Below are 23,945 nucleotides of genomic sequence, written 5' to 3'. Positions count from 1 at the left end.
TTTCGTTGCGACAAGGTAATCAAGACCTTTTGGCTTATATTGCGTCTTTCAACAGACTGATAGTGGAAACTCAATGGCCTGAGGACAAAAGGATTACGCTGTTTTATAGAGGTCTACGTGGAGAGCTCAAAGATGTGTTAGCCCAAGTAGTGAATCCCCCACAAGATTGTTCGGACTATATAGACTTAGGCGTTCAAATAGATCACAGACTGCAGAACAGGAAGGCCGATCGTTCCAAGTTTGATGCTCGAGTATTTTCCAAACCGCCAACTCCTTCCAAAGGAGTAGACTCCGGGGAACCCATGCAAATAGGGGGTCTGAAAGGTCCTCTAACACAAAAGGAGCGGGAAAGGAGAAAACAGTTGCAATTATGCCTCTATTGCGGAAACTCAGGGCACTTTCTTCGAGACTGTCCGGTGAAACCTGCCAAGAAGGCAGTAGGAGCTGCAGTTACCAAAGTTACAAACTCTGAGCAGGGAAACGACCTCGCCCGACAAGAATAGAGGTCCTCTTGCCGAGCGTGAAAACCAGTTCCGTGACCTCGCATTTCGTGATACCTATGGTCCTCATTAGCCCTGATAATCCGGATCGATTACATGCAATTGAAGCTTACGTCGACAGCGGTGCCATCGGCAATTATGTGGATCATGAAATGGTTTTGAGGATGAATCTAACTCTTTGTCCCAAGGCTGTAAAGGACGTCATTACTACGGTGGATGGTACGGAGATAGCCTCCGGGCCAGTAACGCATACCACTCAAGAGGTGACGCTAGTAAGTCAAGATGGACACAATGAGAAGATCGTGTTCGATGTGATCAAGGCCCCTCAGTTTCAGATTATTCTAGGAATACCTTGGTTAGAGAAACACAATCCTCTGATCGATTGGCGAGCAAGAACGGTCCAGTTTCCAGAATGTGTCTCTACTTGTCACCCTCCACCTGGTGTTGCACCTGCAGCAATTTCTTCAGAGACTCCCCAGTTACCTCCCGAATACCTAGAATACCAAGATGTTTTCCGGAAGGATCAGGCTAACTCTCTACCTCCTCATAGGTCTTATGACTGCCAGATAGACCTGATACCTGGATCTACTCCTCCTTGTAGTAGAATTTATGCCCTCACCGAGCCTGAGAACCTTCACCTTCGACAATACCTGGATCAATACCTGGCAAATGGGTTTATTCGTCCTTCCAAGTCCCCTGCTTCTTCAGCTTTGTTCTTCGTTCCAAAAAAGGAAGGAGACCTTAGAACTTGTATAGATTATCGCTCCCTGAACCAGATCACCGTTAAGAATAGATATCCGTTACCTTTGATCCCTGAACTCCTGGACCAAGTCAGAAAAGCATGCATATATACAAAGCTGGATCTTAGAGGAGCTTACCACTTGGTACGAGTAAAAGAGGGCGATGAATGGAAGACGGCCTTCCGCACCAAGTATGGGCTATTTGAATATCAGGTCATGCCCTTCGGACTTTGCAATGCCCCGGCCGCCTTTCAATATTTTATGAACGATGTCCTCAGAGAGCTCATAGATGTGTGTGTTGTTGTTTACATTGACGACATCCTCGTTTATTCTTCATCGGAATCTGAACATCGGAAACACGTGAAAATGGTCCTCGAAAGATTGCGTCAACACAAACTTTTCGCTAAGTTGGAAAAATGTGTTTTCAACGTGACTGAAGTTGAATTCTTGGGATTCATATTATCACCTGGCGGAGTGCGTATGGATTCAAAGAAGGTCGATGCAGTTCTCAAATGGCCATCACCATCCTCCGTAAAAGGTGTGCAAAGCATGTTAGGCTTCACTAACTTTTACCGCAGGTTTATCCCCGAATTCTCTCGAATAGTCCAGCCCATCACTGTCTTGTTAAAGAAAAACAAACGTTTTGAATGGTCTACCGAGGCGGAACAAGCTTTCCAGGATTTGAAGACTAAATTTATCTCTGCACCAATCTTAAAACACCCCGCCCCGAACTCCCCTACATCGTGGAAACTGATGCTTCAAGCCTTGCCATGGGGGCAGTTCTATCACAAAAGGACCCGGTAACCAATCAGTTGCATCCCGTGGCATTTTGGTCCCGCAAATTCTCGCCTCCTGAAATCAATTACACGATTACTGACAAGGAACTTCTGGCTATCAAGTCTGCCTTTAAGGCTTGGCGGCATTATCTGCTGGGGGCCCGACACACCGTTACTGTGATTACGGATCACCGAAACCTGCAATATTTGAAAACCGCAAAAGCCCAATCCTCTAGACAACTCCGTTGGGCATTATTCTTTGCCGAGTTTGACTTCATAATTACCTATCGACCTGGTACAAAGAACGGTAAAGCTGATGCCCTTTCTCGGATGGGAGTGGAAGAACACTTGATCAACCCTACACCTGTACCAATCATTCCCGAACAAAGAATTCTGGGTGTAATCGCCACAGAATCCATAGAGGAAGTTAAGGATAAAGCCAGGCAACTTGTAACTCCAGCAGACATACAGAATTGGCATCTGCAGGGAAAGGACTTTGCAGTAAAGGACAACTTATTGTATTTCCAAGAACGATTATACCTACCCAGCACAGATTTACAGAAAAAAGTAATCTCTTGTTATCACGATTCTTTAATGGAAGGACATCCCGGTATGGCCAAGACCTCAGAAAAGATCAAGCGCTACTTCTGGTGGCCGTCTTGGAAAAAAGATATCAGAGACTTTATAATGTCCTGTGGAGTATGCGCCCAAAACAAGAGTCAAAAGGAAAGACCAGCAGGCCTCTTACGCCCTATTGACATCCCACCTCGCCCTTGGCATACGCTTTCTATGGACTTCATCACCGATCTACCTCCATGCTCCGGATACAATACGATTCTAGTAATCGTGGACTTATTCTCCAAGATGGCGCATTTCATTCCGCTCAAAGGCTTGCCAACAGCAGCAACTCTGGCCCGAGAATTTCTCGAAAACATCGTCCGACTGCACGGTTTTCCTTCGGTTCTAATTTCGGATCGAGGTAGTTAATTTATTTCTCATTTTTGGCGAAGTTGCTGTCGGTCGGCTCAAATTGATGTGAGACTATCGACCAGTCACCACCCTCAGACCGACGGACAAACCGAGAGGACCAATCAAACTCTGGAACAGTATTTACGCTGCATGCTGCAACAAACTGAAAAAACTTGGAAAGACATCCTTTGGATAGCCGAATATGCCTACAATAACTCTGTCCATTCGGGAACTGGGAAAACCCCGTTTTTTCTTTTGTACGGCAGTCACCCTCGAACCTCGGAGTTGGATCCCCTCCAAGATCTTGAAACACCAGCAGTAGACTACCTGCATTCTACAATCACCCAAGCCTTTAAGGAAGCTGTTTCTCACCTTCAAAGGGCTAAAGAACAATACAAGAAAGGAGCAGATCAACATCGGAAAGAAGCCCCTCAATATCAAGTAGGGGATCAAGTCTGGTTATCCACCAAATATCTACCTCTAAAGGGGCCACGCACATTCAACCCAAGATACCTTGGTCCCTATTCCATCACTACCATAGTAAACCCAGTAGCGGTCAAGTTGGACTTGCCCCCGCACATGAAGATACATCCGGTCTTCCACGTCTCTCTATTAAAACCTGTGCAAAGTCGAACCCGACTAACTAAATCTCCAAAACCTATCCTAGTTGATGGAGAACTCGAGTTTGAAGTCAAAAGCATTCTGGACTCCCAAGATCTCCAAATCTAAACTATTTTACCTAATTGACTGGAAAGGCTACGGCCCCCAAGAGAGATCCTGGGAACCTGCTGAATATGTCCACGCTCCTCGCCTAATCAAAAGATTTCACCGAACATTTCCTGACAAGCCAAAACCCCCGGAGAAGCCCGGTTTGGGAGGGGCCTTGAGGGGGGGTACTGTCATGATCTCTGCTTCCAAAAGGTCAGGGTTTTCCCAACTCCCTTGGAAGCAGATCCATAACCCAGGTTCCGAGTGCCAACCAGTCCCAATTGGGACCTTTTGGACCCAGTCCTGGCGCCAGTGGCACCAGGCTCATAAATATGCCCAGTCCCAGCGCTGGAAGCGCCGGGCTCATAATGCTTGGGTGGACTTACCTGCAGCAGACCATGCTGCTTACTTGCCTGCCAGTTGAGCCTCTGATCCTCTTCTGTTTGGAACTACTTTTCCTGTTGGGTGGGGCAGGAGCCACTCCCTAGATTCAGAACACTGGAACTCTTCTGGAAAGCAGGAACTCTTTTCTTACCTAGGCGTGGCTGTGGAAGGAGACACCTAAGCACTACAGGAGGCTATTTAAACCACACCCGATGGATGAATCTTGCTTTGCGTTATTCTGCATCCTCTGCAGCAGAACGCTCATTGTGTCTTCTGCATCTGATCCTGGGCCTAAGGAAAAAGGCTTACCATCCTGAATCCAGTCTTCAGCAACACCTATAAAGACAAGAAAGAACAGGTTAGCATTACGGTCTTCAGTGACAGCTCTTCACTTACCTGGTCCATCGGCTGTCACCAACGCCTCGCGCTGCATTCCGGCATCTGAAAGACAAAGGCTTACCTACTCTTCGTGCGCTCCGGAGGTTTTCACACTGCATTCCGGCATCTGAAAGACAAAAGCTTACCAACTCTTCGCACGCTCCGGAGGCCTTCGGCGCTGCATCCCACATCTGAAAGACAAAACATGGTGCGTTTAAAGACATTGGGGAACTTTAATACTCACGTGCCATTACTCCTTTCCACATCTAACCCAGTGGGTATTCCGGCACCCTGCAGCCGCTCCGAACTTGTACCTGCAAAATAAAAAGACAGTTAGAGCGCATCGTGAAGCAGGCAACTAGCGCTTACTTACGTGCTTCCAGGCGCTTCTATTCATCACACGGGCTCCATCTTCAACTCACTTCAGCCCGTCATCCGCCATCGCCGGAACCCTGCAAAACAAGAAACATCATTACTAAAGACTTTAAAGACATTAGAATTACTCGAAACTTACCGTTCGTGCAGTAAACGACGGACAGCAGTCCTCTGAAGTCAAGAGGCCTGCTCCCTTATCCAGTGAAGTAACTGGTTACAGCACCCTGCCCCGAGGCAGATGGAGAGCACGGCGTTCACTTACCTAAGGTGAGAGCGTTAACCTTTGGGGTTCTACAGGAGAAGAGAAAGGGAAGAAGAGAGAGACATTCAATAACCCAGTTCCTTAATCCCATATTTTCTATCTGCAGACATCTTACCCTTCGAGTCAAACATACAGTGCACAGAGGTCCAGCCCAAAGAGCCAGCCGTGTGTTACACATCACCTTTGAAGATACGGTATACGCCCAGTCAAGACCGGCGCCTCTACGGGAATCAGGTGAGCGTTACAGTAGCAGGCCCCTTTGGCTTGTAGTCAACGTGTGATTACCTGAAACCTCTTTCGTCTCATCAGTGTAGTTGGGCCATATCCTGGTAGAAGGTAATGTGGGAGTCCTGGAACATGATTGTTTCTATTCCTTGTGCAGCCCTCATGATCTGTTCCTTCGCCCGAAAGAAGTGCACCCTTGTGAGAACATCTGGCACCAGATTTTTCTTTTGCTGATAGGCATTGTATATTCTGTGTGTTCTGTCCAGCATCACTTTCTCACCCACCGAGTCTCGCAGCACCTGTTGGAATAAATGCTTGAACATAGTCATGCAGTTTGGCTTCCGGAACCACCGTAGCTACTTTGTTCCTTATATTATATTCCTTATATTGTTCCTTCGGGATCTGTTTTTGCTGTCTTCTTGCCTGGCTACCACCCATTCCATTTGTTGTTCAAAGGAGTCCATTTGTTTGGCCAATTCTCCTTGCTCGTATCCTTGCTCGCAGAGTGTCGTCTCTGTCTCTTCCACCCTATTATCAATTCCCAGCACTTGTTTGTTCAGATCTTTGATGGATTTGGTGAGACTGATAACGCAATCCTTTATTTCTTTCTTAATTTCAGCAAATATTTCCTGCAGATCTGAACGCCTCGTGGAAGGATCCTCCCCCTCTAGACTCGATCCGGGACTGAGGGCGTGTGAATTTGTGCTGCAGTCGGCTGTCTCCTTGTGGGATCCTGATTCTGCATCATGGCCTTGATGTCGCCCGAGGGAGGGCCCTTCAGATTGTTCAAGTGCTTTGCCATTCTGACTTTTCTAGGTCTCACCGCCTCTTTTATGGTTCCCCACTTCCTTTTGTTTGTATTCACTTCCCTTTTCCGCCAAGGAAGAGGTCTGCAAAGGGGAGGCGGGTGGTGAGGGAGCAAGGAAGCTTCCCCCGTCAAAGCTATCAGGACTTATTTGTGTCCGTTGGAGGCTCTGAGTGTTCCGCTGCATGCATGTCTTCCTAGGGACTCTTGTTCTCCCTTCTTTCTGTGTGTTTTCTTTTCCCTGCGTGTAGCCTGTTAGTTGCCAGGCCTTTCCTTGTGTTTTTATGGATTCACAGCCGTGCCTCTGAGCCCCCACCACTCCCTATGTGTCTCCCGCTGGCTCTGCAGTGTCTTTCCCTGTTACTGCGGAGTGTTCACGCTGGGGCTCTTATTTTCTCTTACTTCTGTGTGTTTTCTATCCCCTCCAGGTAGCCTGTTGATTCCTGGCCCACTCCATGTGCTTTAATGGATTTGCATCCCTGCTTTGGAGCTCCGACCGTCTCTCTTGCACCCAGGCTCGGAGAGGGAGACCCGCCCCCCCGGCCCCATGATGTTGCCTTTCTTCGATTGCTCACCTCCGTCTCCAAAGATTAGGCTCCTCTGTCTCGCCCGGTCATCGCCTCTGCCAACCTCAAGCCGGTCAGATAGCACAGCTAGTAGAGCGCTCGCTTTGACATATTCAGAGCCTGCTGACACAGGTTCGAATCCCGGCAGGACCAAACTTAGCCTTTCATCCTTCCGAGGTGGATAAATGAGCACCACACACTGTGGGAAATAAGCAGCGCTCAGATACCTGAGGGTTCATAGCGCAATGTAAATGCACAAACAAACCTCTGCGTTGTGGATTCATGCAGGGTGAGCACTGCAAGCCTTCACCTCTCGTCGCTTTCACTGCATGGGGGTGAGGCGCCTCAATCACACAGAACAGTTCCAGCTCTCCGATATCTGCACTTGGGTTCTGCAGGGTGACCTCTCACTTCCCGGGCGCTTCGCCGCCTGCTATCTTCCTTGCCAGAAGAGATGTTGGACCCGCTCTCCTCCATCTGTGCGCCCGCCATTTTGGGAGTGATTTGCTGAAGTTTTCGTTTGCTTCTTTTCTCAGGAGCCCAGTCTCCGTTTGCATTCTCAGGACCAGGGGATATTGCCACAGGGTTCCGACCCTCGCTCCATGGCTCTTGGGTGTCTGGTGGTCACATTTGAGGGCGTCGGGGCCCTAGTAAAGGCAGTTTACGGAGCTCACCGAGGCAGCATGCGACTCGGTCTTGGACTGGCCATGCCCCCCAATCGGGACCAAGTTCTAAATGTGCTGCAAAAGTTAGGGCTGAAGTGGGTACCTAAAAGGCACTTGAGACATGTATTTTGTTCGATTTTTAAGATATGAGCATTTTGAAATGCCCAAATAGAGGCTCTACAAAGAAAGTGCAGTAAAACATGCTTCATATATTTTCTATATGTGGTTCACTGGCTGCACCTTTCGTTTCTTACAAAAACGCCACCAATCGCTTGGTTCATCTTGGCCCTTTGCTTAGCCAGATTATTTTTATTCGATAAATTGCAGTTATATGACATCCCGAAGAAATCAAATTGTGAACGCATGAAATAAGCACTCCATCAGTATAAAAATGTATTGTTGGCTTGTTTTCTTTTCTTTCTGTAAATGTCATAATCACAGATTTATTTGCGTTTATCTTCAGCCCCAAATTCGTAATATAGTATAGGTATCCAGTAACATTCTGTGCTTCATCTGCAGAGAATTGGTAGTTCTGGTCAGCAATACACAATCATCTTTGTATGCGAACATATGAACAACAATAGGAAAGATTTTCCTGTGGTTCCAGGAAGACGGAAAACATTAGTGCAACTCATGCTGTTCAAAACAAAAACAAAACTCTTGACCACTAATTGCGGCATAGGATGGACAGTATTTTATCATTGTCTGTGCTTCTTATGCCTTGATGGGACATCAAGATGAATGGTTGAGCAAGCAGTTCTGAAAAGTACCGAAAACTCTCTTCAATTGTGACATCCAAGGTGAGATTAGACTGCTTTTCAGTGAATATGTTAAACATACTGCAGAACCATATTTACAGGTAAGTTACCAATTGTTATGTCCAGACCTTTTTCAAGGTGTATTGAATACATGATGTTACATTTCGACCCCTTTTGGTGCCAAGTCGTCTTGCTCCTCCTCCACTACTTATTTGCATAGCAGCCAGTACTTCCCATGGTCACAGTCTCCGGGACGGGTTTCTGCCCATGACCACTTGATATTCTTTATCTATTGCACTGTAAATCACATGGAATTCCACTACGTTATAGTTAAAGTGAAGCCAAGTCTGTACTATGCCAACTTCCCACAGTGTATGTAGATACGAATGATGTTGCCCTACTGGGCTTTCTGTCAAAAAACAAAACAAATGCAAAAGCCATTGTCACAACCTAAAATTAACAAATGTCGATACCAACCATGCATATATTTGGTTGGTATGGAAAGGTAAGTGAAAGGAGGCAAAAACCACCAAGGAAAAAAGGGTGGCAGAGAAGGAATGGGGAGGGAGTGGTGGGGACAAATGGGCCTTCAGCGGGTGGATCCCCTTTTAAGACAAAACAATAAAAAAACAAAAAGAAATTCCAGGGAGTAGTGTAAAAAGTTGTAAACACTGCCATACAACCAACCACCTTACTAATTGTTAGTATTCTATCATTTACATTTTCTGCTTCTGTAAACATTGAGTGGACTGGCGAGATCACCTTAACCTGCTAATGCAGTTTTTATGTTAAGGCACCACGTGTGTGTATGCTGTGCGTGTTATTGTGACACCACCTCCAAAAAGTGCCCTGTATTACCTCACCCTTCTTTTTTCTATATACTACCAGTTTCAGTTTCTGAACTGAAAAATATGACATTGATTTTTCCTCTATTTTTGATTGGCCAACTGAACTTTCTTCCCCTGCTTCAAAGTGTGCATTGTTTGGGAGGCATCTGTACCTGATGGTGACACTTGTAACCTCTGCTCTGACTTTTGATAGCTGCACCTTCCCTTTGCAAGAATAAGCTTGAAAGTCACATGGGATTTTGGGCTTCCTCCTCAAGTGCTGAAATGCCATTGGAAAAGAGCTTACTCAAATTTTGCATTGTTTCGAAGACGACATAAACTAGCAATACTGGCAACAAGGGTGAATGGCTTCAGAAATACCTTCACATTATTAAATTCAATGCTGAGTTAACTTTTGTTTTGTTTTATGTTATGTGCATGTAATAGGGATTGAAAATACTTCAAACTCCCAACTGTATTGGCTTTAGGGCACTGGGACTAGGCCAGACCGCAACACAACAACAACACCAGATCACTCCCGAGAGAAGGGCAACACTGCCTTTCTGAACTGTAAATCATTATTAATAATATGTAGTATTAGCAGTAAAGCTTTCCAAAGTGATGGGACCCGTAGCCATAATTCTCTATTTAAGTGGACCACCTCTATGAAAGCGTTCCAGAGTATGTGCAGTGTTAGATGTGGTGTATCCATGTATGACACCACCCGGGTTCAAGAAAGTTCATCTACTTCATCTAGTCAATGGTCCTGTGTATTTGAGTCTTCTATTGAAAAAAGAGAACAACAAAAAAAGAAGTAATGGTCTTATTTCCTAGACAACCCTTTAGTGCAAGTGCAAGATGTTCTTTAAAGGTCTCTGTTATGGGAGTTGTCCATTCGTTTCTTGTTGAAAAGTCTTTGCCTTCAGGTTGGTCAGTGCCTGGCTGGCATGCCATTAAAATCACAAGTACTATCAAGCTTTATCAAACATCTCTTCTCAAGGAAAACAGTGCTTAAACCCCATTGGTCCTGAGATCTATCAACCTATCTATCTACAAAAGGCTCCAATACAGGTGCAGCAGTGGGTTTTACATATACACATTGTACATTTGCATAAAAAGTAGCTGTAGGACCTTGACATGTTCATCTGTCTGACAACCCATTCTTGTGAGGGACAGATCACTCAGGATGTGTCTCAGGATGTGTCTAATGCTTTAAGGTACTCGGAAAAAATGTGAAAAGAAATGTAATGCCTGATTGATAATACATTCAATACATGAGAGCCCTTGAACTCCCTTTGACTTTTAGGGATCATCAATGTTTTTCTCCCAAAGTGTAGGGATCACTCTGGTGCACATGGCGTGATTCCATGAGAGAGAGTGTCATGTGAGAGGGCACCACCTGAAAGAGACCTAGGATAATGCAGATCACCCTGTCCTCCATATATAGGCAAATAGGGGGTTTTCCTGGTCTCTTTGCATGTACTTAATCTGCAGGGTAATCTCACACAACTATTTTCTGGTTTCTGGACTTTCCAATATTTTACATTTGTGTTATGCATAGGAGACATTGAAGTGGCCAAAATTTAAGCTTATTTCACCCCCACACTAACAGGGTGCTTGCTCCGTGGTGTTTATACAACATAATATATTTAAACCTTCAGCTCTAAATGCTCCCTGTCAAATATAACTCCAGGCCTTTTCTGTAGAATGTTTGCCAAAACATACTGGTAAACTCAGCTACACAATGGTTTGTGTTCCAGGTTTCAAAGGTGATATGAAAGCTGTTTGATATTCAGTTCAGTGCCATTCATGGAAAACTGCTAACTTTTCTCCAGAAATTGCTTATCCCAAAACCAGTGCTTTCTCCAAGTCCTGCTACGGATGTCACTGTATAGAGCATATTTCTTTTCGGCAGTTTTGCACTATCTATAATGGCAGTTCCGGGCTCAATACGAGTATGATGGTGTGTGGAAAAATTGGCAGTAATGGAATTACAGTCACTTTTCCTGCACCACCCTACTACGAGTATGGCCCTAGAGTGGGGGATTTACCTTCAGCATGTTGCTGGAGGAAAATTCTCTCACTTTCCAGCTACGGTGGCAATAATTCAGTAATTCTGCCGGTGTTAATTCCCCCAAAAATGCTACCAATGTACTCTAAAAAAATGGGAATTAACTATGCTACTAGTAATCTGACAGTAATTCCGTTGGGTAGAATATTGTGGGGTTTACCACCAGACTACAGCCCAACTCGTAATGAGGCCTGCCTGTTCTAAAATATCCCTGAGTTTTAGTAGACCTTTATGTACCCTGTGTGGAGCTAGTTAGCGGACTGGAATAAGTACAGGAATTTGGGAAGAGCAAGTTGTCAAGGAGGTTTAGGGAATTATTTGTGTAGGATGTACAGACAGGTTTGAGTCCTGCCAGGGCAGATTCAGCCTGCTCTTCTTCCAAGGTCAATCATTTCTATTGGATAATAATAACACCACCTAGTATTACAACATTTAAAAGCAGGGGGTTTCCTGGCATAAAGCGCTACATATATAAAAATGCTTTATTAATAAAGTTTACTTGAACATATGAGTACAGCAGCAGAATCCGAACGGGCAGGACTTTTGTTCATTTAGTGAATAGACCCTGTGCTACAGACTAAACAACGTATTCTTCAATTATGTGGAAATCACCATATCAACATCATTGACCTCACACATAAATCTAAATAAAATGGTTCTACACCACAATCCTCTTGAAGAACCGCCGCGCATCAGCGGCGGGGAAACACGTGTTGAGGAATTACACTGCTTCGCTCTGCTAAACCATAAACCTTCTAAGCCTCAATCATCTTTATTAACTATCTCATTGAAATCAGGACTTCTACCCCGTTATCTAGTGAACACAACTAAGGATATTATAATTTGGAACTTTACTGGATTGAGGAACCATATTGCTTCGCTCTGTCAAACTAAAATCATTCAAGCCTCAATCATCCTCATAAACTATCCTATTTGAAACCAGGACTTCTATTCCAATACCTAGTGAACACAACTAAGGATATCACAATTTGGAATCTAACTAGATCAAAATAAAACATCAGCAAACTTAGTGACGACAACTAAGTACTCTTACAAAAACAATCACAGCTAACGTGCAATTTACTTTGAGGACTTTGCGCCAGAAATTTAGGACATTACAAGCCATCATCACCTCCATAAATTTTCTTTTTTTTGGAACCAGGATCCTTTCCTTGGACTTTGTCACAGTATTAGAAAAAATCTTTTTTGCTTTTGTTACCGTATCCAGGCTTGTCTGTCTTATCTATGCTTGAACTTAATGACTTATAATTAAAATATCACTATTAGTGTCATTACTTTATTTTGAGAAGCGCGACAGGAGGGCTTCTTTCCTTTTTTCTTGAACATATGAAGACCAGCATGGCACCCGCTTTCCAGTATTTGTTGCTCCTATTGGTGTTACTTACCAAAACCTCTTAGAAAGCTTTCTGTTACCTCCACAGAATAGGTTAATTCTGAGCTTGCTCAGAAAAGTTCTCCAAAAAGTGTTGCGCTCTTTCTGCTGACAAATAGCATAAGATGGGGAGATCATCATCCTTGTGCCAAGGCATGCCACACTGCAGGGACCAGAAGCCGTCATTGGGACTCGCAATGCAAGGTTCATCAAAGATGGTCATGTGCAGGGGCGTTTGCACAAGTTAACTGACTTTTCCTATGTCTTCATATTTGGGTTCTGGGCCCCACAGTGCTGAGCCACCACAAGCACAGTTACCTAAGTGCTCCTCTGGTGGTGAGGATCAGATGTTGCTATCATTTGAAAGTGACTGCCCAATGATACTTGTCCTTCTCACTCCTTCCCTTTGTCTCTTTTCAGAATCCACAACATAAAAAAGACCTTCAAACAAGAGGACGTAGAAGTGAACGCATTGAGAGGTATGTGATATATTTTTGATCACAAATGTTCCTGTTTAGGCCTGGATTGTGGGTCTGTGATGCTGCTGTCTTAGAGGCAGACAGTGATCAAGTCTACTCTCTGCAACATGCTTGGGTAGTGTGGAGAATGACCTGCGCCTCATGCATGTCCTCAAAGAGATATGGTAAATGTGCTTCCTCAAAAACACATTTCTGCTGAAGATTCCACTTTTCTGTTAGGCAATCGGCAAGCCTTACAGCCTCTTGCTTCCGGTGCAGCTGCAAATGTATCCTGCATTTAGTCACGAGTTATGGTACAGTTGTTCCCCACTGTGAGAGTGAACTGTTCAGGAGCAGAATAGTGCTAACCAGCTGTCATTCTGTGGGAACACCTAGCCTATAGTATGATACAGCATTGGTTGGCTGTAGAATAGCACCATGTGTATATGTTGTCTTGTGCTGTCCTTGCACCAATGCTTCATCATTGTCATAGCCAACAGTATTGGTTATTGCCATAGGTGTAGGAAGTTGGCTTACTAGGATGGATGAGAGAAGTAGTGCTCCTGTGCTTCTGTGTAACCTGAACCGGCTACTGAAATCTTGTCTCTGATTCGGATGAGAGGAGTGTTGCTTCAATGCTCCTTTCCTTTCTCGTTATGGGTTTGTCACCACCTGCGAGCTGCGTTGCGGAAAAAAGGACAACAGAAATGCTGTTTGTCTGAAGTGAGGGCGTTTAGTGGGACTATGAATAGCTCCAAAGTTGTGTACCATCAGCAAATGCTATCGTCCGCTCTCATAACACCCTATAGCATTAATTTACACTCCCAGACGTTAGTTCAACAGTGCCACCTATGAGCCAAAAAAAAAGGAATAGAGGGGTGAGAAACATTTTATCCAATAATGATCAACTTTCTTTTCTTTCCCTGTCCTCTACTAGGTTTGCTATTTGATGTCTATGAAGGGCAGATCACTGCGCTGCTTGGTCACAGCGGTGCAGGGAAAACAACCCTACTAAACATCTTGAGTGGACTCTCCCTTCCTTCTGACGGTGAGTTCATGCTCCAAGAAAACGCCCTTTTTGTACAAATGGTGTCATAATCCTGGATTTAATGAAACATGGCAATGTCTGACATATTTCTTTTATTTATTTGTTTTGCACCATAGCCCGCAGGCATCAGGGTGCACATTAACACAACACAGAAAGTTCAACTGGGCCAAAAAACATGGGTGGTCCTAGCAACCTATGTTGGAAAGCTCGGAAGTGCTTTTCCTATCCTAGGTATATGGGCAGAGTGTTCTAGGCCTGGGCGGCTTGTACCAGGAACGACTGCCCATTACCCCTCACTCTTTTGGCTCTTGGATTAACCACGCGTTGAGTGATGCCTGATTGCAGGGTTCTGCATGGCTCGTACAATTTAAGACTGTCTTTTAGGTAAGCGATTCCATTTCCATTGAGGCATTTGTGGGTCAGAGAGATGATTTTGAAGCATATTCACACGATCACAGACAGCCGGTGGAGTTCAATCCTAGATCTTGAAATGTGATCCCTTACCTTTGCACCGCTCACAATCCTGACCACCTCATTCTGAATCAGCTGGAGCTTGTGGACACAGTCTTTGTTGGCACCTACCAGAAGGGCGTTACAATAATCGAGCCTGTGCATGATGTTAGCCCAGACGAGGGTTTTGCAGTTCCTAGATGTCATGAAAGATTTGATTTGCCTAAGCACTCCTAGATGGTACTGAGACTTCTTAACTGCCCTGCATACCTGTGCATCAGCACCCATGGAGGCCTCTAGGAAGAAACCAAGGGTCTTAAAACATGTTAATACATGGATAAAACTGCCCTCAATATTCAGTGTTGCATATTTAGCGTCCAGTTTTGCTCTGGCCTGCGTGGAGCCAGAGATCATCAGTTCGGTTTTGGCACTGTTGAGGCACATCCAGCTGTTAGACATCCAGTTGTTTACTGACTCATATATGTTGGTTAGGCTAACTGAGTCGCTGGTGTGGTTGCTGCTTAATTCTATCAGGAGCTGAATATCATGGGTCTAGTTTGTGAATTAGGTCTGTATATTTGTCAGGCGGTCACAGCAGAGTGGCCCGATGAATACGTTAAACAGGGCAGGGCTGGCGATAAGCACTCTCCCTGCAATACTCCACAGTGCATTTTCTCTGATCTCGAAATGGCATTGTCCCAGCACACGCTAGATTTTCTATTGCACAAGAAGGAACAAATCCAGTCTGTAGCCTCTCCTAAGCAATTGTGTTTATTTATTAGTGTTTCTAACAGGCGTTTGTCATCAAGCAAGTCGAACGCTGCCGGCAGATCTAATAATAGCATCAGCCCTGACTTGCTTTGATCCAGATTGTCTAGCATGTGTGTCTGGAGATTCAGTAGGGCCCTTTCTGTCCCATGGTTTGCCCTATTTTTTTTTTAAAAACCTTTTGTAATCAAAATGCCCTCCTACCTAAAGGATACCACACACACTATTAACTTACTTGACGACATCATCCTCACCACCGATAGCCTCCTTGTCACAATGGATGTCGAGGCTCTATATACATCGATACCACAACAAGAAGGTCTAGAAGCCATTCGTGACATCCTGAACACCAGAGAAGACTTAGATTCTACCCCCACAAATTTCATCCTTGAGTGCACTAGATTGGCAATGTCTGAAAATGTCTTCCTGTTCCAGAACCAAATCTACAAACAAACTAAAGGTGTGAGTATGGGCGCTACTTTCGCCCCGGACATTGCCAATCTATATATGGCCCGCTACGAAAAGAACCATGTCTTCACGCCAGACAACCCCTTCCTAGGAAACATCTCATTATGGAAGAGATACATTGACGACGTGATTATTATATGGCAGGGGACACCTTTGGAACTACAACAGTTCCACAGTTGGATCAACTTAAGAAATACTCACATTAATTTTACCATGCATTGGGACCACCACCAAATAGATTTCTTGGATCTGCATATCTACAAGACCGGGGATCCACTAAAAACTGAGTTGTTTCGAAAACCCACGGACCGCAACACTTTGTTGCACTTCCAAGGTTATCATCCGATGGGATTAAAGTACAATTTACCTTACGGACAATTTTTGCGTATACAAAGAAATTGTTCAGACCTGGCAAAATTCCATCAACATGCGGAAGGACTAACCCAACGACTTGCAGAGAGAGGCTATCCAAAAAAGGCCATCAACCAAGCCAAAAAGAGAGCCAAACATACACCTAGAGAAATCTGTTTTGAAAACAAACCGAAAAAAGATTTGGGAAGACTGGTATGTGTCACCACTTTTGGACCCTTGAGCCTATTGATCCAGAAAACCATCAAGAAGAACTGGCATTTGGTGAAACACCCCGGCACTCTGCACAATGTGCCATGTTTTGCTTTCAAGAAAAACAGAAATCTAAGAGACGCTCTAGTACACACCTTCATAGAGCCACCCCCACAAACACAGAACACACTATGGGATTTACCTCCGATAGTTGGACATCACAAATGTGGTCAATGTGTGGCATGCCGTTTGACCCTACAAAAGAAATCTTTCGAACATGCACAAGTTAAATGTTCAATGAAAGATTTTACAAACTGCAACACGAAGGGTGTCATATATGTAATACAATGCCCTTGCAAACTCCTCTACATAGGAAAAACCACAAGTGCCATCAAAATGCGCATCTCTGAACATCGGTCCTGTATCAGGAACAAAGTAGCAGACAAGCCCCTAGTAGAGCATTTTATCAGTAAGAACCATAGTGATACTGATCTAAGATGGTTTGTCCTCCAAAAAGTGAAACCAGCAAAGCGTGGGGGGGATCTGAACAAAACCCTGACCCAATTAGAACAACGGTGGGTCCACAGACTTAACTCCGTTCAGGCTGGTCTAAATGTGTCAGTTGAATGGAAGTCTTTCCTGTAATGACATGTGCCCAATGATTGAGTATGAGCTATGAACTTCTTAACACTATGATCATTTTTCATTTCATGAAATGCAGAAGTCAGTATACATTATGACACTGTGTTTTTTTTTTTTTTTTTGGTCAATGTATGAAATCACCTACATGAAAAACTATACTTTCTTTGTTAATTCCAAATGTTTTCTGTCATTATGAAACTATGTATTAAGTTTCCAGGCGGCACGCCCTAATTCTCACCCTCTCGGGCTGTTAGTAATACAATACAAACTGTCTACCTACTTAATTATGGTTTTTCTCTGCTGAGATTCCTGAGACACATAAACATTTTGTGATCCATGCCACAACATATTGAAATGAAGTATTTTCGGTAATCACAACCTCATGGGGCCATTAGCTATGTTGTCTCAGAGTATAAAAAACCAATGCCACCCCGCAATGCTTACGGTTGCCATGACAACCGTTTGTCAACAATATTGTCTAAATTAACTTTTTAGACACGCGTTGACACTAATCACACCCATAATTGATTGAGCTTTTTTTGTGCCCCCCGGATGGAGCAGAATCCATCATTTTGTTTCTCACTCGATCCTAGGGCCATTCCAAGATGGCTGACATATAAATACCTGCAGGGACCTAGCAACAGCGTTACCAACGCTTTGCAGTCAGGCCCCTGCAGTCTCAACTGTGACACAGCAGCCTGAGGAGCTCCAGCTCGTACTTTTTTGGCAGACAGGCTGCCCATGCTGCAACCCTCACAGGTACTTTAAAATAAACCCTGCACTTACTGCTATATATATGAGACAGTTGTTACTAGGTAACCACACTCACCTTGAGCCATATATATTTTTTAGCTGTGCAAGCCGTGTCTGTTTCCCACTGATACCACCCTGGATCAGCATTTGTCGACCTCCAGCGAGAGGTAAGATTTTTTCCCCTGAATATAATAAAAAACTTTTTTTCATGCCTTTTTAAACGGGGACATGTTTAGCTTCAACCTCCCTTTGCTTCTCTCGTTCTCTGTTATTTGCAACAGGACCATACAGAGACCAGCCCATGCGGCTAGCAGATCTCAAATTTAGCGCCTGTGAAATCTATTAACCCATAGGTAAGCTATGTGCTTTTTGATTTTACATCAACCACACGTGATTCACTCAAACTAAATAATTTTGGCTCAGACACCCCCCTGACTGTAGTCTCCTTCCCCTGCAGCACAGACGTCAATCTACACAGAACTCCGTCCTGATGAAGGCCGTGTTAAAGATGAGGCACACCTAGCCCACCTAGAAACGGCTGAAACACCTGGTGTAGACGCACTACTCCCCCCAAAACTACAGCACATTAATGCTGTTTACGCAAGAAAAATAATTTTGTGTACCTACCATTGTTCTATGTGTTTTCCACAAATGTTGACTTGAATATGTACACTGCAATATGTGAATTTCTTGGCAAATCCTAATAGGAGTCGGGTTTGTTACACACACACAATTTGGAGATTGTCCCAAAAAATGTTTTTTTGGCACTGTGTGTTGTAAATATATTTTTTTGTCTGATTGTTCTGTTTTAGCAAACCATTTTGATGTCTTAATTTCTCTAAATGTTGGATTTATGTCTTTTTGCACACAACATTAATATAAAAAAATGAGATTTATCTCTACAACATACTATTGAAGAGTGATTCCTTCCTTAGCAATGCAGAGTTTGATAATACATGTGGAGGTGTTGTTCTGAGCCTAGCATCCTTGGACCTATTCATTTGTATCTTTTGTTTTCCTAGTTAACCCTCCTGGGTAGAATAGGTTGCACACCAGGAGCCCTATTTTTTGATTCTGCATCAATTACTAGGTCATGCTTATCTCTTGCACAGTCAATTGTGAAATGTCCACAGTATATTGATAGTTGAATGACGTAAATCATTTGTGGTTTTCCTCTCTTTTCAGGCGCTGTGTCTATCTACAAACATGCTGTATCAGCAACAGAAGATACCCTGCACTTTGGAAATAGGATTGTTGGATTTTGCCCACAATTTGATGTTAAATTTGATACTTTAACTGTTATGGAAAATCTAAGACTTTTTGCTAAAGTCAGAGGGATTCCATGCAAGGAGGTTGAGCGAGAGGTGATTTCTAAGCTGATTTTTATTTTTATAGGGAGAGCGGGGGCTATATTTTGAAATGGTATGGAGTGATTGGAACGTATGTTCTGAAATTATATTGGGTGAATCATCTACAACATAGTTGCAACCAAAACACTACTCTAATTGGCCGAGAAACACACCATCTCCTGGTGGCCAATGCACCACCAGGAGCCACAACATCACCAGGCTGGAAATGAAAAACTACAAGAGGGAATAAAATAGGAAACTGGCCTTTACTGCTATGCACCTTGTCTATGATTCCCAAGTTACCAACACACACAAGGCTCCCTCCATTTCACACTTCAAGTTTCTGAAGTCCCTACTCTTCAAACAACGCCTTGCCAATTGCTGATTGCGTCACTCAACCCTATTCCCCCACCTCTGGGGTCCCCCATCCTCTGTTCCCCTAAGCATCCCAGCTACTCTGCACCCCTGCACCCTACTTGTAACCCAGTAGGTTCATCCACTTTAAACTGATTGCATCTCCCACAGATTCCTCATCTTGACAGATCCCACATCTTGATATATCATCCCATCAGCATCAAAAGCTCAGAAGCTTTTGCCTGGGGGCAGAGTGCGGCTCGATATTGTCTCTCGACTTCCTCGCGTCTCAATTGCTACTGCTCGACTCCGGACATGATGCCAACATCGTACTTAAGGAATGCACTACGCCGCATTACCTCAGTTCCTTTTTTATGCACGATCAGCAGGCTGTTTGGAACACGGTTCGATTTTTCAATTCAAAACTGAGTTTGAATTTTGGGACCCAAGTCGTCAGAATTCAAACACTGCAAAGACTGCAACTCGATGTTCCTCAGAGAGCCCCACAATATCTGTATGTGGTGTCTGGGGTTGGAACACATCACAGAGCATTGGGGTTCCCGCCAGGTGATGAACACAATTGCAGTTAGGGAACACTCAGCAAAACTGGTGGTAGGGAGACCCCATCAAAATTGCCAGCTAGATCGGGTACAAAATCCTCAGGCAAAGACAGCGAGAGACCTCTCCACAAAAAAGATAGTGAGAGCAGACATTGAAAAAATCAAAGAGCAAGTCCCACCACTGTTCCTCCTTCTCCCATAAAAAAAAGAAGCACAGGCTAGACTCCGACTCGTTAGGTGAAAGGGGTAAGTACTACCCTAGTAAAGGGGCTTTGAGGGATGAATGAGAGCCATTTAAAACCCAGATGATGCTGTGGCTGGCACGGCTTTGGCTATGATTCCGTTGGCAGTGATGGCACTGAATGTGCCCAGTACGTCTGGCACAAGGGTAGTTAAGAAAGCTTCAACACCCTCCTGCTCGACTTTAGCCAAAGTGAAGATTGCTTCACCTAGACCTGGCTCTGTGGCATAGATGCTTTGATAGGGTTTTGCTGCAGAGTTTTATGGTGTAGTTACCATTCCCACCTCCTGCTAAGGGCACTGCTTTAGTTGGCATCTATCAGGATGAGCCAAAGGTGGGAGAATGCAGTCCACTGAAGGAGAAATTACTTACCAGTAATATTATTTCTATGGATTCTTCTCCCACAGACTCATCACCCTCTCTGCCTACCCCTCTATGGAAGCTGATGTTGGATTTGTTAGTGTGTCTGCTTTCTCAATTTCACGAGAGACAGGAGTGTTAGCGTTCACTGACTTCTGGTAAAAAATGCCCGCCTCACGACCTAGTTAAGGTCATGTTTTTGTTAATTGGCGTTTCGTTCCTCAAAAATAAATGAAATGATGAGAAGAGATGTTTTCTGTCCTCTTCTGTCAGCGCCCAGGTTTTTTCTCGCAAATGCTGAGCTTTAGGGAAAAAAGTTGGAGAACTGGCATAGGGGTCTACAACTGATGGCTCTGCTGCACTTTACTTACATTACACATGCACACTGAATAACATGCAAATCACATGCACAATTGTCAGATATGTCTAAGATTCACTCAATGCATGTTCTCTTGTCTGCATAGTTGAGTTATTGCAGTACACATTTTTATATTGGATACAAACGTGATGGCAGTAATACATAGACATCTATAAAGAAAAATTCCTCCTTGTCCTCCATGAGTCCATTTTCCTGCCCAATTGAGTCATGTGTGCCTGACCTTGAATTCTAGTGACGTAGTATGCTCCTGTTGAGAGCCTGCAATCCCTCTAGCGCTACCTCAAGCCTAACGCTAAACCACAATCACAATGACAATAGGAAATGTACACACACACATGGAAGTCACATCCATGACACATTGCCATGCGCGCCTACCAAACAGTAGACAAATCACAGTTCCATATGAGGATATATATAAATGGCAATATATCAGCGTGAATGACAAGGTAGAAGTATGCGCAAATATAATTCTGAAACATATTGGATGAAAACAATGTCTTACAACTCAAAGTTTGACATATAAATGAGGATATATGCGTGAAGAGCTCATCAGTGTAAAGCATAGTGTATCATGTAGTAACATCAAAGTTTGTGTTGTATAGGACCTGCCAGTGTTATTTTTCAGTAGACGTCTGAGTGTTTATGCCTTCATTGTGCATGCAAATGAGTTCCTGTTGTAATTAAATATAAGACAGATGTGTGCCCTTGCATCTGTTCCTTGCAGCTAAATTGAGTTAAAAACAAGTACTAACAAAGACTATAGTTTAGGCTTTTGTATACGTAATAGATTGCACCGCTTGGTAAATGTCTATTTCTTGATTTTTATCTACTTCCATCATGTAGTAAGATAGAAGTAGTAGGAAGATCAAATTGCGTGTTGTATAGGGCCTTCCAGTGTTAATTTTAAGCTTTCTTCTGAGATGTAATGCCTTATCATAGCATTTGGACAATACAAACAACCAGAAAACTGCTCCGTGCTCACGGATGAAGCTATTTTCTGGTCAACACTGTGACGTGATCTGATGCACAAAGGCAGACAGGCAGAGAGAAAACAAGCTGCGCCTTGGATGAGCAAGGTTCAATAAATTACTGACATGCACCACTTTTGAACTCCTGCATCTGCATGAGTGAAAGAAAACCACTCTTGGATTGTACAAAAAAGCATCAACTGTGTTTACTCACTCACAAACCAACATCTCACTAAACAGAAGCCACTGAATGGATGTAACTGCGTTCATTAGAACATGAATTGAAGCACAAAATACTTGGAATCTTCATTTATGATCACTAACAACACCTTAAGAAAAACCATCATTTTCTGATGGCTAGTACCTAAATCCCTACTGTTTGTTAGGAGATTTCCGGATTCTGCTTCTTTCTAAAAGATTGCTTCTAAAAGGTTATAATAGAATGGCATCAGAATTGACATGGATACAAGAAACCAGGCACAAGATAAGCATACAAAATATACCACTACTTCATATCTCTCTTCCTCCTGCATCCCGTCCCAGTCTATGGATGGAAGAGGTTTTTTGTTTTTTGAAGTTCTCACCCAGCTTGAAGGGGCCCCTGAGGGAGCCTCGGATGTGGAAACAAGGCACAGTCACCACACACGAATAGGTACGCCAGACACGAGGTTCTGTTCGCAAAATCCTGGGTTTATTGCAATACAAAATAGTCCCAGTTGGCCAAGTGGTCCCATGCCCCGCGACATGTGTCTAACAGACCTCGGGGTACGCAAGAGAGCGTGAAACGTACATCAGTTACATATATACAAATGGAGCACCTTACAATCAGTAAAGACACATTTGATGCCACCCCCAATTCATTTCCCTTTGAATTAGAGGCGATGATTGACCATTGTGACAAATATGACACCTTAGACCACCATATTTAGTAACAGTTTGCAATCTCCAATTTTACAGACACCATTCTTTGTTTGCGAGAACACAGCGTTTCTGTTTTTCATGGGCAAGCTGCGCGTAGGAGATTGGCACATACCAGGCCTCACTATCTTTAAGTTTTGATTCTCGCTTTAGAAGTCAGCCCGCGTGCCGGGGCCTCACTGGGCTAAGAAAGGGGGGCCGTAAAGAAGATCATAATTCAACTCTTTAAATGCTAGTTTCGTACATTGCTATTCTTTCAGGAGACTCACTGGCATTCGTATACTGATTAAATGCCTTGCTCCCTGTCTTCAAGGATACGTGAGGGAGGGAATCGGGCATTCCTGTCTGGCTCTCCAGTGTAATGTTTCAACATGTTTCTTAGCCTTGGACCATTAAAGCGAAATAATATCTACAGCAAAGCAGTTTTACATGAGGCAAAGTGGCAACATTAGAGAGAGCAGAGAGAGAAAACAAAATGGCGATTCTGGTCATCTTAAAATGGCTTCAATCTAGTTAAACTAATAGCTACCTAATAACTAATGACTAATGAATATATATTCTTACACTGTAAATGAGGCGGGTGGTCTTCGGCCAACCAATTATCATTTATTTCCGGACTCTCAAGGGGTGCTTAGTTTTTCTGGACTGACAAGCGCAATTACCTTCTTACCTAACATCACTAGGCCATCCATACAACACTACCTCATGCCTCACGGCTCAATCCTCTGATTGTTGATTTTATTCAACACTTCCTCTGGTACTTGTTGACACACTTTATTCCACTAAAATCAATAACAATATTCCCAGAGCGCATGGACAACAATCCTTTGGAATATGGCGTCTCTCTGGCTGTTTTGTTGTCCCCTTTCCAAGATCATCACGTAAGATTCTTCAGCAGGCTATGTAATTGACATTATGAATATGATATGTAATATGATATGGCATTTGTAACGCACCTATACACAAGTGTTTCAAGGCGCGACGAGGCAAGGGGGGGGCAAGGGGAGACAGACAACGATCCTACTAGGCCAGGTGTCATTCAGATCGCACAAGTGCAAGGGTAGAGGAGAATGGAAAAGTGTAGTACGGGGTTAGTAGAATACAAGATAAATAATAGGGCCAGCTGGTGGCAGGTGCAAGGTAAGTGCCGGGAGGAGGGGCTGTAGGATACAGAGACAGTCCGGTAGTGCAGTGAGGCAGTGCAGGAAGAGTGGCTGGGCCAAGGACCGAGATCGTTGAGTGGCCCAGTTGCGTGTTCATTGCAGG

The 23,945-nt window shown here is 43.9% G+C and overlaps 1 protein-coding gene across 1 annotated transcript in view; it reads left to right on the top strand.

Moving 5' to 3' along the window:
* The window catches only part of LOC138583117 (ATP-binding cassette sub-family A member 9-like), a 2,332,105-nt gene that overhangs the window by 752,719 nt on the left and 1,555,441 nt on the right, over positions 1-23,945 (top strand). The window contains exons 11-13 of the mRNA XM_069655077.1: positions 12,823-12,881; positions 13,798-13,908; positions 18,736-18,914. Of these exons, the coding sequence (XP_069511178.1) occupies positions 12,823-12,881; positions 13,798-13,908; positions 18,736-18,914 (349 nt within the window). The remainder of the gene's footprint in view (positions 1-12,822; positions 12,882-13,797; positions 13,909-18,735; positions 18,915-23,945) is intronic.

This window comes from Ambystoma mexicanum, chromosome 3q (genome assembly GCF_040938575.1).
Source record: "Ambystoma mexicanum isolate Mex_15411 chromosome 3q, UKY_AmexF1_1, whole genome shotgun sequence".
Lineage (NCBI taxonomy): Eukaryota > Metazoa > Chordata > Amphibia > Caudata > Ambystomatidae > Ambystoma > Ambystoma mexicanum.
This window is presented reverse-complemented; position numbering and strand designations above follow the sequence as displayed.